A 17,358-nucleotide genomic window follows, 5' to 3' on the forward strand; every position below is an offset into this window, starting at 1 on the left:
GTGCCAGTGCCTGAGGCTGTGTTCATCTCACCCTGCAGAGGAGCTGCAGGAGGCTGGCACAGGAGTGTGGCAGCACCTCCCAGGCCACCTAAATCAAAACCAACCCCAGTGCTGTGGGCCTGGGCAGCCCTGGCCAGGCTGGCTGTGTGCAGCTGGCTCATTCCTTGGAGCCTGCATCTGTGGCTGTCCTGTCCCACGGGATCCCCAGGAACCGAGGAGCAGCTGCAGGCAGCCTGTGCTGCTGGACAGTGGGGACCCTTCCACTGGGCTCAGGGCTGCTCTAGCTAATACATAAAGCTCCATGCTGGATCACTGCTCCAGGTGACTTTTTCTACCTGCTGAAGTATAACACACATGCAAACTACTGAACTTCACTAAAGGTTTGAAGACACATAGACAATTATTTAAAAATTCATTAAAATATTCAACTTTATTAACAGATTATTTACATTTTTTTTTTCCTGCTCTTGGTCAACCATGGTGAATGTTCAAAGGTAAAAAAGCATTAAGCAATAACCACAAGATGAAAACATTTTAAACCTATACAATACTTTATACACAAATTTATACAAAGGAACACTTAAATAATACAACTGGACACAAAAATATACACTTTTAGAGAAATTCACATCAGTAATTGTATAAAGCTCTCTTCTGTACTAAGGGTCCTTAAAATTTAGGACTAAAACTTTAGCTCTGTAATGCAAAAGGGTTCTTGTGACAGTCCTCAAAGGCCACTATATAGCACATGGACAGATTCAAGGCTATCAGCTTATAGAGTTCAGTCTGTGTATTCAAGTTTCGAGATCCTTTATGATTATGCAAACATCAGAAATAGAGTGGTTTAATAAACGGTACAGAGGAAAGCAGAGGTTTAGAGCCGGTATTAAAATCTGCAGGCCCAAAACACCCACTTTGTATTTCAACAAGTGTTTGATACGACCGTTTCTTCAAAAATAGAAAGAGTAAATGCACTTACATAAAAATAACTTTTACTGTTCAGCAAGCGTGCCCATGTGATTTTTATATTAGTACAAACTTAAAAAAAACCTGCCATGTGACTTTTAAAAGAAATGATACCAATTCACCTCCCTACTTAAGTACATTTACATTAAGGCTTTGAATCATCTGACCCAAGATTTTACAACATTAAAACAGATGGGTCCACATGGATGCCAGTCTGTCTCATTGAGACGTAGCATGACTAGAATTAAAGCTCACCACCGTAAGGAAACAGAAGGACACATGCTCATGCCTTGACTCTATTGTTTGTCTCTGAACTAGAATGTAAAGTTTAGCAGTAATAGCATTTCATGGCAAGAGACAAGTACGCAACAGTTTGTTTATAAAAGCGAGTAAGTTTTTAGTTCAATGGCAACATCTTTGGAGAAAGTTCCTGTTTCAACTCCTACAGATTTCATGCAGAAAGATACTTCTTAAGATTACCTTAAGAAATTACATTTTGATGGAGTTGGAATGTGTATCCCAAACTGCTGATGAAAGAAGAGTCCAAAGGGTCTTCCTGGATTTTTGTCATACATTTGTATCTTGCAGTAATGGTTCTTTAGCTTCACCAGGAGCTTGTGGGCTGTGGGGATGGCCGTGGCTGCCACAGTGTTTCTTCCAGTTGCTGGATCTTACATTTAGGTTTGTGTGTTCAGGAATAAACAAGGCAACAAGAAGTGCCAACAGCACAGAGCACGCTCCAAATAAGAATGGGGGTCCAGGAATTATGGAATTCTGAAAAAACAACAAAGTGTTATCGAGCCTTTCGACACACATTAGCCTACAATTGCTAATTACCCACTTTCAAGAGCTGGAAGAGCTGTTGCCTGACACACTAATGACTACACTACCAGTTCTGAGAAGGAATGTGGAACAACATTACATCCTAAGACTTAGGACAAGGAAGCACATGATTCTTTTTAATGCTTGCCAATTTCTTCCTGCTGAGTTTCCCCAAAAACTTTATTTAGGAAAAAAAAAATAGAAAAAAAAAAAAAAGCTTAGTAAAAAGAAGACAAAACAAACACATTCACCATTGCTGTCTGTCCACCCTTCCCTCAAGGTATTCTCCCAAGAGTCACAGTTGTCTATGACTGTCAGCTGTAGCTATCTGAGAATTAAACTAAAACAGATCAGTTAAACAACCCTCCCCTAGAGGGACTTAGAAACCCATTTCTATGCCCTCCAATTATAGTCAGTGTAACAAAATGTACCACAGCATCAAACCGGAGAACTGATGAGAACAGGAGCCCTTCCTAACTTCTTCTGGAAGCAGTAAGTACAAAAGAAACTTACCTGTTGTAAATGGTATTGTGCAACCACACTACCTCCGGACGATGATTCGGGCATGGGCAGTTCATTCAACTCAACATGAAATATATAGAATATAAAACCATAAAGCGCTGGTCCCAAACCATTACACAGTCCTCGAATTCCTGTAATCATCCCTTGAACAACACCTGGCAAAAGTAAAATACATATTCTTATCTATCTATAGTTATATAATTAACTATTTCTAATGTCTTTATTGACTTTAAACTGATGCAAGTAGGAAAGCTGCAAATGGTGTAGCAGTGAACAAAGGGCACAAAGCCTGTCGCTATCATATATTCCAGTGGTTTTTCCATCCGCCTCTAGCAGAGGGCAGTGCCTGCCATGCTGAGCTAGGTCAGAGGCTGGGATATGGACACCATCCCCGCTGTCACTGTCTCACACAGGAGAGAGCACTGTGTGCAACACCGAGGAACAGTTTGCTGAATGTTCTGCTGCTCTAGGGCCTTGCTAAGATTTCCCTCTGCACAGAACTACGCAGAACATGCACAGGGCACCTTCCAAGCAACATGGATTTAACGTGGTGCCCTAGGCTCAGGTATCTGGGCTGCCCTGCCAAGACTCAGCCTGGCTGATGAGCACTAAGCCCAGACTCCAATAGGTCTGCACAGTATTTCTCAACTAGAATGCCAAGAATCAGGAGCAAACCTACCCTGCTGGTCAGCATCGGCGGTTCTTGAGACCAGGGCGCTGACAGCTGGGAAAGTGATGCTGGACATGGCAGCCACAGCACCAGCTGCCCACATCATCCTGCAAAACACACACTGCAGTGACTGCTCTGGAGCTGCAGCTCTGCCCTGGGAGTGCAGGGATGCTGCACTGGCTATCCTGCACTCGCACCCTTTGGAGAAGGGATAAAATGCAGACCAACCCTGCATCAGCCAGACCAAAGTGAAATGTGCGTACCATGGCTCCGACCCAAAGCCGTACCAGGCCAGCTGCAGTATTTGGAACCCCAGGCCCAGCAGGATGGTGTTCTTATTTCCAATGGACCGCATCAGTAAACTCAACACTACTGTCTAACAGAGAGGGCAAAAGTAAAATGTCAGAAAAGTAACATCTTACTCTAAATGTTAAACACAAGTATGCTGGTGAGTTAATGAGTTAAAAAAAAGAAATAAAAAAACCCTGAAAACATTTTATTCTCAATGTCAAATACATGCAGAAATTATTTTAGTGTTCTTCAAAAGCAGTATTTCCCTCTACCAAAAAAAAAGAGGACAGTCATTTAGCAAGTAATATGACCAAACTACTACCCCTTCTTTGATGCACGAAGGATTTAGTTTTCCCTTAATGAACCAAACACTTGTTATCAAATGTTTTTATCTAAGTTAGTGTCTTAACCAGTTTTTAGAGATTTAGGAAAACAGACACAGGAAAGCTGAGTTACATTTATGGAACCACAGTGCTCTCCATTCTCCAAAGTGCTTCCTTCTTTTCAACTTGCCAAATCAATGACACACAGAGCAGTAACTCACCTGTGCAATAATGGAAAGAATCCCAAGGACTGCTATAAATGCTGCAACACTTTCAGATGAAAATCCCATTATCTATATTAAATAGAAAAGGCAATCTGATTATTAACCATAAACCATGTGTCATGCTGTCACAAACCCCAGTGAGGGAACACACAATGCAGAGGACCAGTACTATTCAGCTCTTCATCTTATTTTCCATTACATCAAACAAGTAAATGGAAATAAAGGGGCATAAATAAAAAACAATTAAATTGTTCCCTCAGAAAATAATACCAGTTTAACATATTGAACCTTACAGTCCGAGAATAACACAAATAATTACAAAATACAAGAAATTGTTTTATAACTCATTCATCACTCCCCTCTATTTTTGCCTGGCTAAAAGAGAAAAACAGAACAACAAAGGGACTTAAATCAGTTGCTGGGAGCTACTAAATTACGTAAGTTATCTGTATTTTCTGTATTAGTTCAGTAATACTGAAAACTTCCTTAAATCCTGTAAATGAAGTCCTGTTCAAATTCATACCAAAATGTCACATTACCTGTCTGAGGTATAGGAAGAAGCTGGAATATTGGCCTGCCTCTGGGAGGTAGGAAAGAAAGACTGTTATGCAGATTAGCAGCACAATGGAGTCCTGGCCGACTTTCTTCAGGGACTATGGCAAGAAAAAAGAATTACAAAACATTCCACCTTCATTTCCAAAAAGCATTCCTAGCTGGGCTCTGAAAAGCCTGACAGTGAAGTTGTTACGTGGCACCACCAAAGCATTCTCTGTATGTTTAGCAAGATTGTTGGCAAAAGTATTGCCAGTGAAGCAAGGTCAAGCTTGAAGAAATTGAAGGCTTTGTTTTTCAAGCCTGAACTACTGTAAATTCAGTCTCTTCCCTGTATCCAAAGATCAGTATCTACAAATAACAAAATATTCCCTATTTAAGTAGCTTACTGCAAAGGGGTCAGCCTGTTCCCATGAAATGGGTGCTCCCCAGGATGCTGGCCTCATCTTCTCTGGCAGCGATTCCGGTACAGCAACAAGGATAAAACAAATGTCCAACAAGGCTATTGCTGTAGCCAGCACCACCACCAGGCTGTCGCCATACGCTCGGCCAAGGTAGGCACCGATAGCAGGGCTGATGACTAAACTTGCTGCAAAAGTTGCTGAAACCTGAAATAAATAACAGTTGGTAAGATTTTCAGTGAGACAAATCAGTAGTGTTATTACCCTCATTTCCTTCTTTTCAAAAGCCTGACCATTATAATCACAAAGTGATTTAAAGTAACCTTTTTCCTATGCCTATGTGGTAGCAGCTGTGTATATATTGTGATTTTAGACAATCACAATTTTTCAAGAAAAACTTTTTTTTCTGCTACCTGGACAACAATGTGAGGCTCATAGCACTCCTGTACTCATGTACTGACATAATTAGGTTTAATTAACTGTAGATTCTGCTGATACCTCTGGGAAGCAATGAGCTCTATTTAATCTTCATATTACTGAAACAGGCAATGTCTGTTAAAAAAAGTGCACATGTACAAAGGGTATATTAAATGTAATATGCTGGTTAATCCAACTCAGTAGTCATCAGTTAATCAGCTGGCCTTGTGAAAGATATTAACTTAAAAACTGAAAGAACTTTCTCAACATATCTCAATCTTTGATGTGTACAGACACAAGGAAACTCTTTAGTTCTATATCCATTGCTTTCAGTTCTTCCTGCTGAATGGTAATGGATTCTGTAACCTAAACACAACAAGTAGTTCTGCTAATCCATAATAACATGAGACTGTCAAGGCTCCTGAGAGCTGGCAGGTTATCAGGAGAAACAGAGGTGAGCTGGAAGAACTTCAAACAGACAAGTAACTCAACTATGTTTGTTCTGAACTGCAGCTCAGCAGAGTGACTGCAGACACAGGCAGGGGCAGTCAAGTATCACACAGTGGCAGTTCCAGAACAAAAGGTGAGATTTCTGATGAGATGACAGAGTAGTATCAGTGTGGGCAATGATGCAAGAATAACTAAAGCTCCTCAAATTACATCATTAAGACTGATAGCAGCTTTTAAGACAGACAGACATGACAGCTTTTAATATGGTTATGCTTTGTTTCATTTAGAAGCAGAATATTCAAGAGATACAAGACTGGATGACAGGAACAATTAAACAGAAAAACCTGAGTCCAAATTAAAATCACAGAAGAAACAAATACACAGCTTTGAAAAGCATTACAAACTGAAGGGCTTAGTACTGAATACCAACAGGAAAAGAGGCAAACAATACATACCAAACCATAGGCCATGCTCCTCTCATGTTCTTGGGTTATGTCTGCTACATATGCAAAAACTACAGAAAATGTCACTGCAAAAACTCCAGACACGGAGATTACAGCAAAGTACCACCTAAGAATACAATAAAAAAATTAGAATAGCTAAAGAGAAACAAAAAGTATTCAATCCAAGTGCAGTTAAACAGTAAATCATCTTGTCCAACTTATCCTGACAATTTATTGAGATAATCTTGGATAAAGCCAATGTGACTGTGTCTTGATAGAATTGTGTAACTCTTACGTGCTCCAAGTACAAGCAGCATGATTTTGTAACATCTACAAAAAGCTGCTGTAATTAAGTACTAATGACAAACAAGGTGCTCAGCTAATAAACTTGGGTTTATTCGTCTATGACTCAAAGCAAATTAGGAACCTCAGTATTTTGAGAATCTGGTCATTGAAAGGCCTCCACATTAGCCATATCTTTGTGCCACAGACACTAACATTTGGCATTTGAAACTTTAATCTACACTGAAAAAACAAGGTCCTTCTGAAGAGGGGTGAGCAGCCTGCGTGACCAGAGAAGAGATGGGAAAGGGTGACAGATCTGCATGAGCAGCTGGCTGTAGCCTGTGCCACTGCAGGCTGTGCCACTGCTGCTCCACCCTCAGGAACAGCATGGGTCAGGAGCAAGCCCAGGGCTCTGACTCCTGCCCTACCTGGGCAATGTTCCAGCCAGCTAACAGGTCAGTAAGGTGCACGAAGCATGAAAGCCAGTTGATTTTAGAATCTGAGAAACAAAAGTGTAAAAGTGCTGCAACATTGTAGGTTACCTCATGCACCCTGATCAGGTAAAGTTTTGATTTCAGTGTTGCTGGCTGGTATCTGAGGGAGAACTGCGGCCACAATCCAGACCTGCATAGTTCACCCGACAGCATTCTCCAGCTTTGGCAGATGTGCTGGAAGTAGGGCTTACGGCACAGATCAAAATCAGCAGCTACTGAAATTCTGACCAAGGCCTTTGGCCTCATGGCAGCTGCTTCAGGTTGACTATTCCTCCAGCTTTGCACAGAAATAATACAAAAGCCTCAATCTTCCATGAAGCACAAACAGCATTTTATCAACAATGCTACACACATAAGCATTAGATGGCAACCTTGAAAAACAACAGCCAATCTGGCATGGAACAATTTACTAACCATGGGCTGATCTTCATTAGTGGTATTGGTGCACAGGTGAAAAATACTGTTAGCAGCAAGAAGGACTTTCGTCCCCACACATCAGACAGGGCACCTATGAGTGGGGCACTGAGGAACGACAATAAGCCCTAAATGAAACAAAACATCTGAAGTTAGAACTAAGAGGTCAGACTTGTGGTACCTGACCCCAACACAGTCAGAGCAGCAACAAAGAGAGCAGCCCAGGCTCTGATTTCATTCAAGCCAACAGCAACAGTGCAATGCACCAAAGGCAACGTGGCCAAGCATCACTGATCTTCTATCCCATGTCTGGTTACGTAAAACTTGAGATCTGTTATCTCAGAGCTACACAAAATTCAAAATGCAGATGACCCAGTCATACAAGCAGTTTCATGAACTGTGTTTTAGAGTCTACTGGAGCAACAAACTCCAAGTGAAAAATTATCCACTTTCAGCACCGTATGCATCATTTGGGATTAAGCAACTACCTTTTTATTTGCTGAACCCAAACAGTAGATACAGACCAAGCAATATCTTACTGAAAGTAAAAAGATGTACATTTGCACTTTCAGCAGTAATTTATTCCCATTTTATTCATACTGTGAAAGCCATATTGAAAAACCTCTTGACTGTTTCTCTCAGTTGGCAGTTATTTCTATATGCCTCCCACCATTCACTTTAAATTGTACTTGTGATTAACATCTGGCAACTTACCTTTACTCCTTGAATTAGACCATTCATTAGAAATGTATGTTTTGGGAAGGTTTCATGCAGAACCTGGAGAGGAAATACAGTCATTTACACAATATCAACTACAAATATTGCTCATGATACATCCAACTTTATGATGTACAGCAGTTTTGTTTTTTATTTTCATAGAATACAGAGGAAAAAATAGAAGAAAAAAGGGCAAACCACAAATAATGCAACTAATATTTGCATGGAAGGCATTTTGAGATTTCAGTGCATGAAATATAAATAAACCACAGAGAACCTACAAAATTATCTCTGACCAGATTCTCCAAATGTTACTGTGTCATCTGCTGGGGACTGGGGTGAGAGAGAGGAGAGATGTCCTCTCATCCTGAAGTGGCTCTCAGTTTGGTGAGGAGAATCCAGAAATGCAACTGTCTCAGTCTGATTTGTGTTTAGATGAGAGGAATTCCATTCAGTGACGATGTGTAGTTCATACCCAAGAGACTGTTGATGGGTAACATCAGCTTTCAGAGCAGCACCAAGACTGCTTTTAAAGTAGAGTTGCTTTGGGAGATTTTTAAGCCTCCCCTCCCCCCGCCCATTTAATTTGTCATCATGTATCATTCACAAATTAAATCCAAATTAAAAGCAACCAACTACATGAGAAAGTACCTTGGTACAAACACACTGGCATGACTGTTTCACTAATCACAGGGATGCTTTGACTGGTCCAACAGGGTCTGTGCTCTGAAGCTTCTGCTTAAAACACAGCCAGGTCAGCAAAGACCTCCCTTGCATAATGTCACCACATTCAAAGTGTATTTTTGTCCTTACATTTGTAATATGTCAATGTTTTATGGCATCTTGAAAGGAAAGATAATTTCATTACCACCTTAATTTCAAGTACCACCTTTCAATCAGAAACTATTTGCATGTAAGCTTGAGTGTTAGCGGACTTGCACGTCAACAGTTGTGCCACACCATTACAGTGCTATAATAAAATAAATTTCTGAAACCATCTAAAAATATAGAACTTTTCACTTGCACAACAGAGAAGCTCAGTGATATGTAATTTTCATTTCATATAATTCAGAAGATGCTCAGTGCCTTAGCAGTAATTGTCCCACTTCCCATAAAGCAAGAAAAAGCACCTGAGGATCACCTACCACTAAAGTGGGAGCTGTCAGGAGTCCCCAAGCAAAAAACTCCAAGAAGATCACGATAACAGCGTGGTAGACACTGGGTGAACCTATTCCTTGAGGCTGAAACAGGAGAAAAGACAGGTGATTAAAACATCTGATCATCTATCAGTCATGAGAAATGCATCTGAACACTATAAACAGAATGATTAATAATGAAACAGGACTCAGAACTTGGGAATAGTTGCCCAACTAACTGGTATGGAATGAAACTCCATTTTTTAATCCTTTGATGCTAATGTCCTGAAGTGTCCTACTCTTATGCTGCGGAATCCTTCACTGCCATCTCAAAAAATTAACCACTTACACTTCCAATCCGGGAAACAAGCATGCTACAGGGAAAACAGACTCTTCTTCAGACAACTAGTTTGTTTTCCCTGAGAAAAGTGCTTAAGTCTACACAAAGCCATATGGAACCAAGTTTCTATGGCTTCAAAACACAGCAGTGCTCACACTCAGCTATCCCCAAGTCTCACTACCTGGTCTATCAAACAGCTCTTCTGTTACTAAAAGGCACAGTGCTCCATACAAACCACAGCCCTAAACCAGGAAAGAAACTCAAATAATGAACACCAGAAGCAAATCTCAGGACCAGCACTGATCACTTCGCAAATACTGAGTGCAGGCCTATCAGTTAGTGTGCTTCAAATGCAGGAAGAGATGCAAAAGATTTGACAATAGGAACTTGAAATTCTTCAGCAGTTTGGTAGAATCAGAAGTAGCTTTTGAAGGGAACAAAAAGAGCATGGGAGGGAAAACCTGCTCTTCTCCTAGACTGTAAATGCTGTCAAACAACATGCCACAGTTCAACATTTGCAAATTAAGGATAGGGTTCACTAATTATTCTCATATGAAAGCAGTATGAGTAACTCCTCAGAAATCTCATATGCATTCTTTCAACTTAGAAGTGCTGCCTTAACATCTACTTTGCCAATTTTGTGCGAAGGTGAGCTACTAGCAGAGTGGCTGTGATATGATCAGACCTGGCATTTACACTGAGCACACACACAAGCTAAGGACCTCAGCTGCTCCCCAAGAAGGCTCACTGGGATTTTATCAATGTGTATAAGCAGCTGATGGAAGAGTAAATACAAAAGCTAGACTCTTCTCAGAGGTGTCAGTGACAGGACTGGAGACACAAACTGAAATACGAGAAATTATACTTGAACCTCAAAAAAGCAACCTTTCCTGAAAAGGGCTGCTCAGTGAAGTCTGGAGTTGCCATCCTCCAAACCCCACTAGACACAGCCCTAAGCAAACTGCTCCAGCTGACTCTGTCTGGGGTAAGAGACTGAGGTAGTTGGATTAGTGATGTTGGAGGTGCCTTCCAGCCTCAAATACTACACAATTTTAAGTTGCAGTTAGGTAATACTGGAGTCTTTCTTTAATTAGGAGATTTATGCAAGCCATACCTAGATTTTTTTTCCAGATTCCAGTATTTCCAACATAGAAAAAAAAAGCTTAGTGAAAAAATGTAGGAAATAAATACAGAAAATCTTACTGCCTACTCACTCCTATTGCTAGAAAATATCATATTTTTTGAAAGTGACCATATCAGTCTGTAAAAGGTGAATTACAGAAGTACCTCACCATTGTGCTGTTTTTCTTTCCCAAGCCCTCTTCAGTAAATACAGACATACCATACAGATATTTCTGCTGTTTTTTTTTTTCCTGCCTACTCTCCCAAGGATGCAAATTAACAGTCTTTGTAGGTACAGAGTGGCTATAATTATCCTCTCTTCCCACAATTCCTTTCCCTTTCCACCCACAATCCTTATTTTAGCTTTGGGTTAAAAATTTATCCAGCTCTGCACAAACTGCAAGTATCAATGTTAGCTGTTTGACTCGGCCTCATAAAATCAGGTTCACTCTGATAGTCCCCAGATTCCTGTCACATTGCTGGCTTGTGACCCCCTGAGGCGTGACAGACAGTGAGGGAGATGTCACAAACCATCCCACCCCTCCCAGCATGGGGGTCAGGAGCACTTCCATTCACAGCAAACATGAGTGAGCTCAAAGGCCATCTGTGCCCGCGCTGCCCTCATCCAGCTCCGGGCAGCTCCAAGACCACCCGCACAAAGCGAAACAGCAGAATGAAAGCAGCGGCTGTTCTGCACAGGGAACTGCTGCTGACTTTAGAGGCCTCATGTGGGTCACTGCTGCCCTCTGCCATGTCACCCAGCTGTAAGCAGCACCAACAGAGCTTTCCATCATGCTGACAAAAAAACCAGAAGTGACATTTAGATCACTATGGTGCAGCTTCCCTGCTTTCTTGTTGCTAGTGCTCACATATCATAGGTACTGTTATTTGCTCTTACCTATAAAAACAGGAAGTAATTTAGTCACATTTAGATCATCACCTCTATAGCTATTTTTAAAGGTGGTGGCAACTATCCAGTAGCAAGGATGCTTCTGAGGTGAAGCAAGGGAAGGATAAGTAGTTACACTACAGTGTATTAAGACACATTGCAAGCATTCACTCCACAAGGTTTCGGTACCAGCCTGACGCACTGTCCGAGCCCACAGGTGTGGTGCAGGTGCTGGGTGTCTTGCCCTCCTGTACCCTACAAACTTGCTTCCTGAGCTTTCTGAACACAATGTGTGCTCTAAAGTGCAACTGAATCTGAAGGCCCTACACCTGGAGAGAAAAGATACAGAGGCCATATGTGAACAAGCTGGAACTGAGATGTTCCAATCAGAATAACATTAACCCTCCTCTGTTATCAGCAGCCAGAGCAGAGCGTATTTGAGCTTGGCTAAACCCACGGTACAAACAGGGCTTCAAGAACACCTTTTCCTCTGGTTATAGAGAAGATGCTTTTAATCAAACATTTTGTACTGTCAGTTATACCAGTGATAAAAACTGTACATGCCAGGCAAGCCTAAGTACACCCACCTGACAACAACAACAGATTAACTATCAAAGCAACAAAGGCATCGTGTGTAAGACCACAGCTGCTGCTCCTCTGCTGGAAAAGAAAAAGCACCAAATGAAGTCCTAATCTCTAATTCATCTCATGACTGCTTTACAAATGCATCATCATACATAAGATGAATATATAAGGGAAGGAAAAGTGAAAATTGTTGGGGAAAAAAAATTGTTGAAACAGGAGTTGTGGCTGCCGTACCCCTGGAAGTGTTCGGTGGCAGGCTAGATGGGATTTTGAGCAACCTGATCTATGGAAGGTGTCCCTCCCCATGGCAGGGGGGCTGGAAATAGATGATCTTTAAGGTGTCTTCCAACCCAAACCATTTATGATTCTGTGAAACCACATCACTGGTGTTACTGCCTCTCCTTTGGTGAAATCTGACAACACACACTTGAGTACAACACACCATTACACATTCCTTCTCTGATACAGCTACTAAAGCTGCAAATAGAAAAACACAAAAATACCACCATGCACCAACCCAAGCTCCTGCACCACCCACTGCCTTGTCAAGGAGACCCAGCAGAAATTGCAGTGGGAGGAGAGGCTTTGCAGAAACAATGGGTGGGTTTTCCTTTTTGCTTGTTTGGGGTTTCTTTGGTTTCCAATCAGAAAATTTCTGCCTGTGCCACTACCTCATTAACCATCTGTATATTTTTTCTGGCTCACACAATTTTCTTTGATGTCAAACAGTTCCAAAATAAACCAAACAGCTGGGAACGTGAACATGAAGATGCTTGATTAATTACCGGTTTGCCAGCAGGAGATATTGAAGACATGGGGGCCATTTTTAGGTACCTGTTTCCCACAGTGTCACACACCACGCTGGGCAAAGAATGAAAGCAGCTGAGGACACTGAACACTAAAGGCAAACTTCACATTTCAGCAAATATTAAAAAAAATTCCATGCATGAAGTTTCTGCTGTTATTATGAAGAACACTCTTATAAGATATAGTAAGATATATCATATGATATCTCTCATAAGAGATAACATATATCATCACTTCATAACTTAAAAATATGTATTTAAAACAAATTCCCAAACATTTATTTGAAGGCATAAAGTATCACAAGTGGAAGTTTTTGATGCCTAACAACAATCTACATACCTTCATCTAATGTTTTTGGCTCATTTTAATGTGTTTTAAAAAAAATAAATTAATACAGAACTCACAGGAGTTTGCACTCAGCTTTTGAAACTGGCAGCAGGCACTGAATGATGTACTACAAGTATCACAGAATGCAGTTAATTGTAACATACTTTCTCCTCTGTTGGCAAAAGGAAGTTAAAGTTGAGCGGTTAGGGAAGCTTAGAAACACAACATGCTGCATCTTAATCAATGACTCCAGAGAGAAATAATGAAGCACCATGTCCCCTAAGTAACAACATTTACTCTCCTTGTACTACTCAATCTAAAATACTTGCATTTAACATTTGTATAGGGTAATCTCACACATTTCTATCTTTACAAACACCAGGAACACATCTTGGAGAACATCAACAACAATCACCAGAATTCGTTTTGCTTCCTACCACTTCAGTAATCCAGCCAGTCGGCCACCTCAATGAACACATCTAGTGACGCTGACACCTGCCTCTTCTCCATTATTGTTCCAAAAAGACAAACTGAAGGGCCACCAGCAATTTAGTCTGTCAAGTTGTCTCCTTATTTGAAATAATGACACTATATTTAGAACAGGGAACATCGAAGCTACACAGTGTTACACAGTGGAAAAAATCCAGGGGCAACGATACATTGGAAGTAATAGCACTCATCAATATAAAAAAACCAAAAAAACCCCACCGAAACCAACTCTAAGCTCCAGCAGCCAAAACACTTTAACAACTTCCTTCCTTTTTCAAATTTATGTATTTAAGAGGAAGCAAAACAGTGGCAAGAAACGCAAAACCTTTCTTCCAGGCGCCCTTTGCGGAACTGTTCAGGCACTGACGTCTGTCCCCCTCGCGGGCCCGTTCTGTCTGACCACGGGGACAGCGGTCCCTGCCCCCGCCGGCAGCCCCGCACCCGAGCCGCGCTCCGCGGCCCTGCCCGCACGGTGCCCCCGCAGCCGCCACTCACGGGAGCCACGCTCGGCGAGGGCGGACTCGGACACGCTTCGCTCACCTCGGGCGCCCGTAACGACCCGTCGGGCCCCAGGCCCAGCGCCTGAGGCCGCCCTCGCTCCCGCGCCCCAAAACCCGGCCCACGCGAGGAACAAACCGCGTTTGCGGGCGGAGCAAAGCGGCCTGACACGCTTACAGGTGTTCCTCGGGCAGCCGCCCCGCGGACTCCAGCCCGGGCTGCCGAGCGCGGCCACCGGGGCTGCGGCGACCGTGAGGGCACCGCGACCGACACAAGCGTGCCGCCCGAGGCCCGCGGGCCCACTGACTCCCTCCGGACCGGGTCCTACCCGTCCGGGGCCGGCCCTCGCATCACCACAGAGCCCGGCCACCGCCAGCCGTCCCCCGGGCCGCCCCGCGCCCCCGGCCTCACCGTCCCGCCGTCTTTAATGATGATCTTCTTGGCCAGCATGATGCTGCGGTTCACGGCACGCTTCTTCTTCTTCCCCGCCTGGGTCATTTTACCATCGCACCCCGGGGGCGGCACCAGCGGCCCCTCCCGGCTCCCTTCGGGCCTCGGCTCCCTCCGTCCCCACGGCACGGCCGCCGCCACCCCTCACGCGCCCGCCGCCATCTTGCGCAGCCCCACCGCGTGCGCAGCCGGCGCTGCGCATCACGCGATCGCGCCATTGGCCGCGAGCCGCTCACGTGCATCGGGCTGGCCCCGCCCCGCCCGCGCCGGGAACTGCGGGGCCGCGCCGGGAAATCGGCGCCTGTGGGAACCCGGGCGGCCCCCGCAGCCTCCACCGCTCGGCACCCCAGCCTGACACGGCTAAACCTAGCCTAGGCCACGGGCTAAAGCACCGAACGCCGCCCCGCGGGAGTCTCATCCGGCCCCCCAAACATCACCCGTCCCTCCCACCCGAATCTCAACACCCGGCCCCGCATCCTCCCTTCCGGAGCTGCTGAGGCGCCCGAGAAAAAGGAGCAAAGGAAGGCAGCTCCTGCGGGAAATACCTGACATTCCTAGAGCCAGAGTACACAAACACAGATATAATCCACCCTAAAGATACAGCTTGGAGATACATATTCTTCTTTCTTACTATCAAGTTTTAAACTTAGTTTATGAAAGTTCCAACATCTTCAAACCGGCAGGTCACCTCAGGTTCTGATTTGCCACAACACCTGCAAGTAACAAGATAATAGGGATCAGCTTCCCCACGGCAGCATGCCAATTAGCGGAGAAAATCTTTTCGAAATATGTGGCTGGCATTATTAGGTTTTCTGTGGCTTATAAATTCATCCACTGTTGATGTCTGGCCTCACTAAGGAGCAACAACTGTCCATGCTGTACTATCACATGCATGACACAGACACAAGTCTCCATGGCTGTACCCATGTATCAGTCTGTTCTCTATGTTCTCGGTCCTCCATCTTTCAGCCCTCTTGCCGCTTATCTCCATCTCTCCAGCTGCTGTGACATCACCGTTTCTCCCAAAACCTCAGCTAAACATGAACAGCTTCTTGTCCCTACCAGCAGTGGAACTCATTCCTGACGTACAGATGGGCACTGCAGCTCCCACCGTGTTACCAAACGGGTGTCAATCACTCACCACTTCAGATCATGTGGGCTTAAGTTAAACCCTTAGCCTCAAGATCAAGCACCTCTTATCCCATCATAAAGCACCTTGTAAGGAATTAAGAATTTGCAGAGGCACAGACCTACTCAGACCAATGGATCTAGACAAAGACAAGCAGACTCCAGCTCAGGAAACAAAGAGTGCGTCTAGCGGGCCTGGGATGCTTGCTGTTATCAGTCATCTGTTACAAGTATTAGGGTGTCACATGAAGTATTTGACAATTCTGTCCCACTTCTACTTGAAAACGGGAAAGGTCTAAAATGTTGGCATAGTTTCAAGTCCATTCCTCAGAGTGCCGTTAGATTTTGGTGGGAAAGTCACACAGAGACATGTATGTGACATGTAAGGAACTCGTAAAAAGTCAACACAACTACAGTGTCAGCAAAGTCATTTGGTAACTAGGCTCACAACATGGTTTTCTACCCACACCTTCATATTAGACCAACATCTGTTATTGATGTCATTATCTCAAAATAAATGCATTTAATGTCAAGTTTGCTCATATAGACAAAGCAGATGATTCAAATAAAGAGAATGTAGAATAAACTCAAATAATAAGAATGTAGCAGAAACTTGCTGTTATTGTCATGAATTTCAGCCAGTTACATGTTTTCAAATATTAAACTCCACTCACCTACACAAGTCACACATAATCTGCTCTAACACTATTTAACATATGTTATATATTAACATAACATTAACCTTACTATTTAACACAAACTCCTGAGGAAGAGAAACAAGAACTGTCTGTTACATCTGAACACCTACAGTGTTTGACTGTCTGTACTAAGTAAATGCATACTACTACCTGCTAGCCATAGAAGCCATTATCATCATTTTGGAAGAGGGATGAAAAACGACAGAGTAGTTATCTCCCTAAGGGGATTCCAAGGCACAGGCAACGATGATTTCACTAGTTTCAGATAAGATTCCTCAGGAAGTGCTTTTACACCAATCTTGAAGAATATTCACCCTAGATGATGAGAAACTAATTTTTAACCTAATGGTATAAATTTTTCAGTTTAAATCATGTTACATGTTAACGTTAAGAGCAGGGCAAAATTGACAAAAGAAACTGAGAAATTAAATGCCCTGAAAACTGCTGGTGAAATGACCCAGTTTTAGTATATGAAACCGCAGAAAGGGCAGAGAAACATGATATCCATCATCTATTGCAATTGCTTGTAAACTCTCTTCAGGTCTTTGATACATTGTAGATTATAACTATTCACAGCTGCTTACAGCGTTACAGTGTTTTACAACCACACCACACACTACAACTTGGTATTGATACCAGGTGCTCCCTGGTTCAGGGCACACCTGGGGTTTCAGGCCAGAAGAGCTCAAAGTGTCACAAGAACACTGTTCTTGAATGTGATTCACAAGTCATGACTCAGTGATCAAAAAGAAGCATGTCTCAGTCAAAATTAAATTGCTGGCAACATTCAGTAAGATGTATGTTAAAAGACAACATTAACAAAAGTCTTATGACAGCCTTCTAGAATTTATAGGAAATTATGCTAAAATTATATTGTGAAATAATAAACGTTAGCTAA

General features: G+C 42.9%; 1 protein-coding gene across 3 annotated transcripts; it reads right to left on the reverse strand.

Moving 5' to 3' along the window:
* Positions 1-403: 403 nt before the first annotated feature.
* On the reverse strand, positions 404-15,646 carry SLC71A1 (solute carrier family 71 member 1). 3 transcript variants are annotated; one of them, XM_086841765.1, is made up of 12 exons: positions 14,596-15,646; positions 9,137-9,232; positions 7,989-8,051; positions 7,275-7,402; positions 6,094-6,208; positions 4,760-4,978; positions 4,358-4,471; positions 3,816-3,887; positions 3,244-3,356; positions 2,990-3,087; positions 2,302-2,465; positions 404-1,740 (listed from the first exon to the last, which is right to left on the reverse strand). In XM_086841765.1, exons 1-12 carry the CDS (start codon positions 14,680-14,682, stop codon positions 1,534-1,536), a joined length of 1,476 nt encoding a protein of 491 aa, XP_086697891.1. In that variant the 5' UTR covers positions 14,683-15,646; the 3' UTR covers positions 404-1,533. The 3 variants fall into 3 exon arrangements, with proteins under 3 accessions (XP_086697891.1, XP_086697892.1, XP_086697893.1); XM_086841766.1 differs by lacking the exon at positions 14,596-15,646 and adding an exon at positions 14,012-14,237; XM_086841767.1 differs by lacking the exon at positions 14,596-15,646 and adding an exon at positions 12,066-12,138.
* Positions 15,647-17,358: the final 1,712 nt, after the last annotated feature.

This window comes from Cyanistes caeruleus, chromosome 9 (genome assembly GCF_971803275.1).
Source record: "Cyanistes caeruleus chromosome 9, bCyaCae1.hap1.1, whole genome shotgun sequence".
NCBI classification, from domain to species: domain Eukaryota; kingdom Metazoa; phylum Chordata; class Aves; order Passeriformes; family Paridae; genus Cyanistes; species Cyanistes caeruleus.

Coding starts and splice junctions, on each gene's coding strand:
- SLC71A1 (XM_086841765.1), bottom strand. CDS start 14,682: ATGACCCAGGCGGGGAAGAAGAAGAAGCGTGCCGTGAACCGCAGCATC. Junction 3,088..3,243: donor GGCTTTGGGTCGGAGCCATG/GTACGCACATTT, acceptor TGTGTTTTGCAG/GATGATGTGGGCAGCTGGTG. Junction 1,741..2,301: donor CACAATACCATTTACAACAG/GTAAGTTTCTTT, acceptor TTGTTTTTTCAG/AATTCCATAATTCCTGGACC.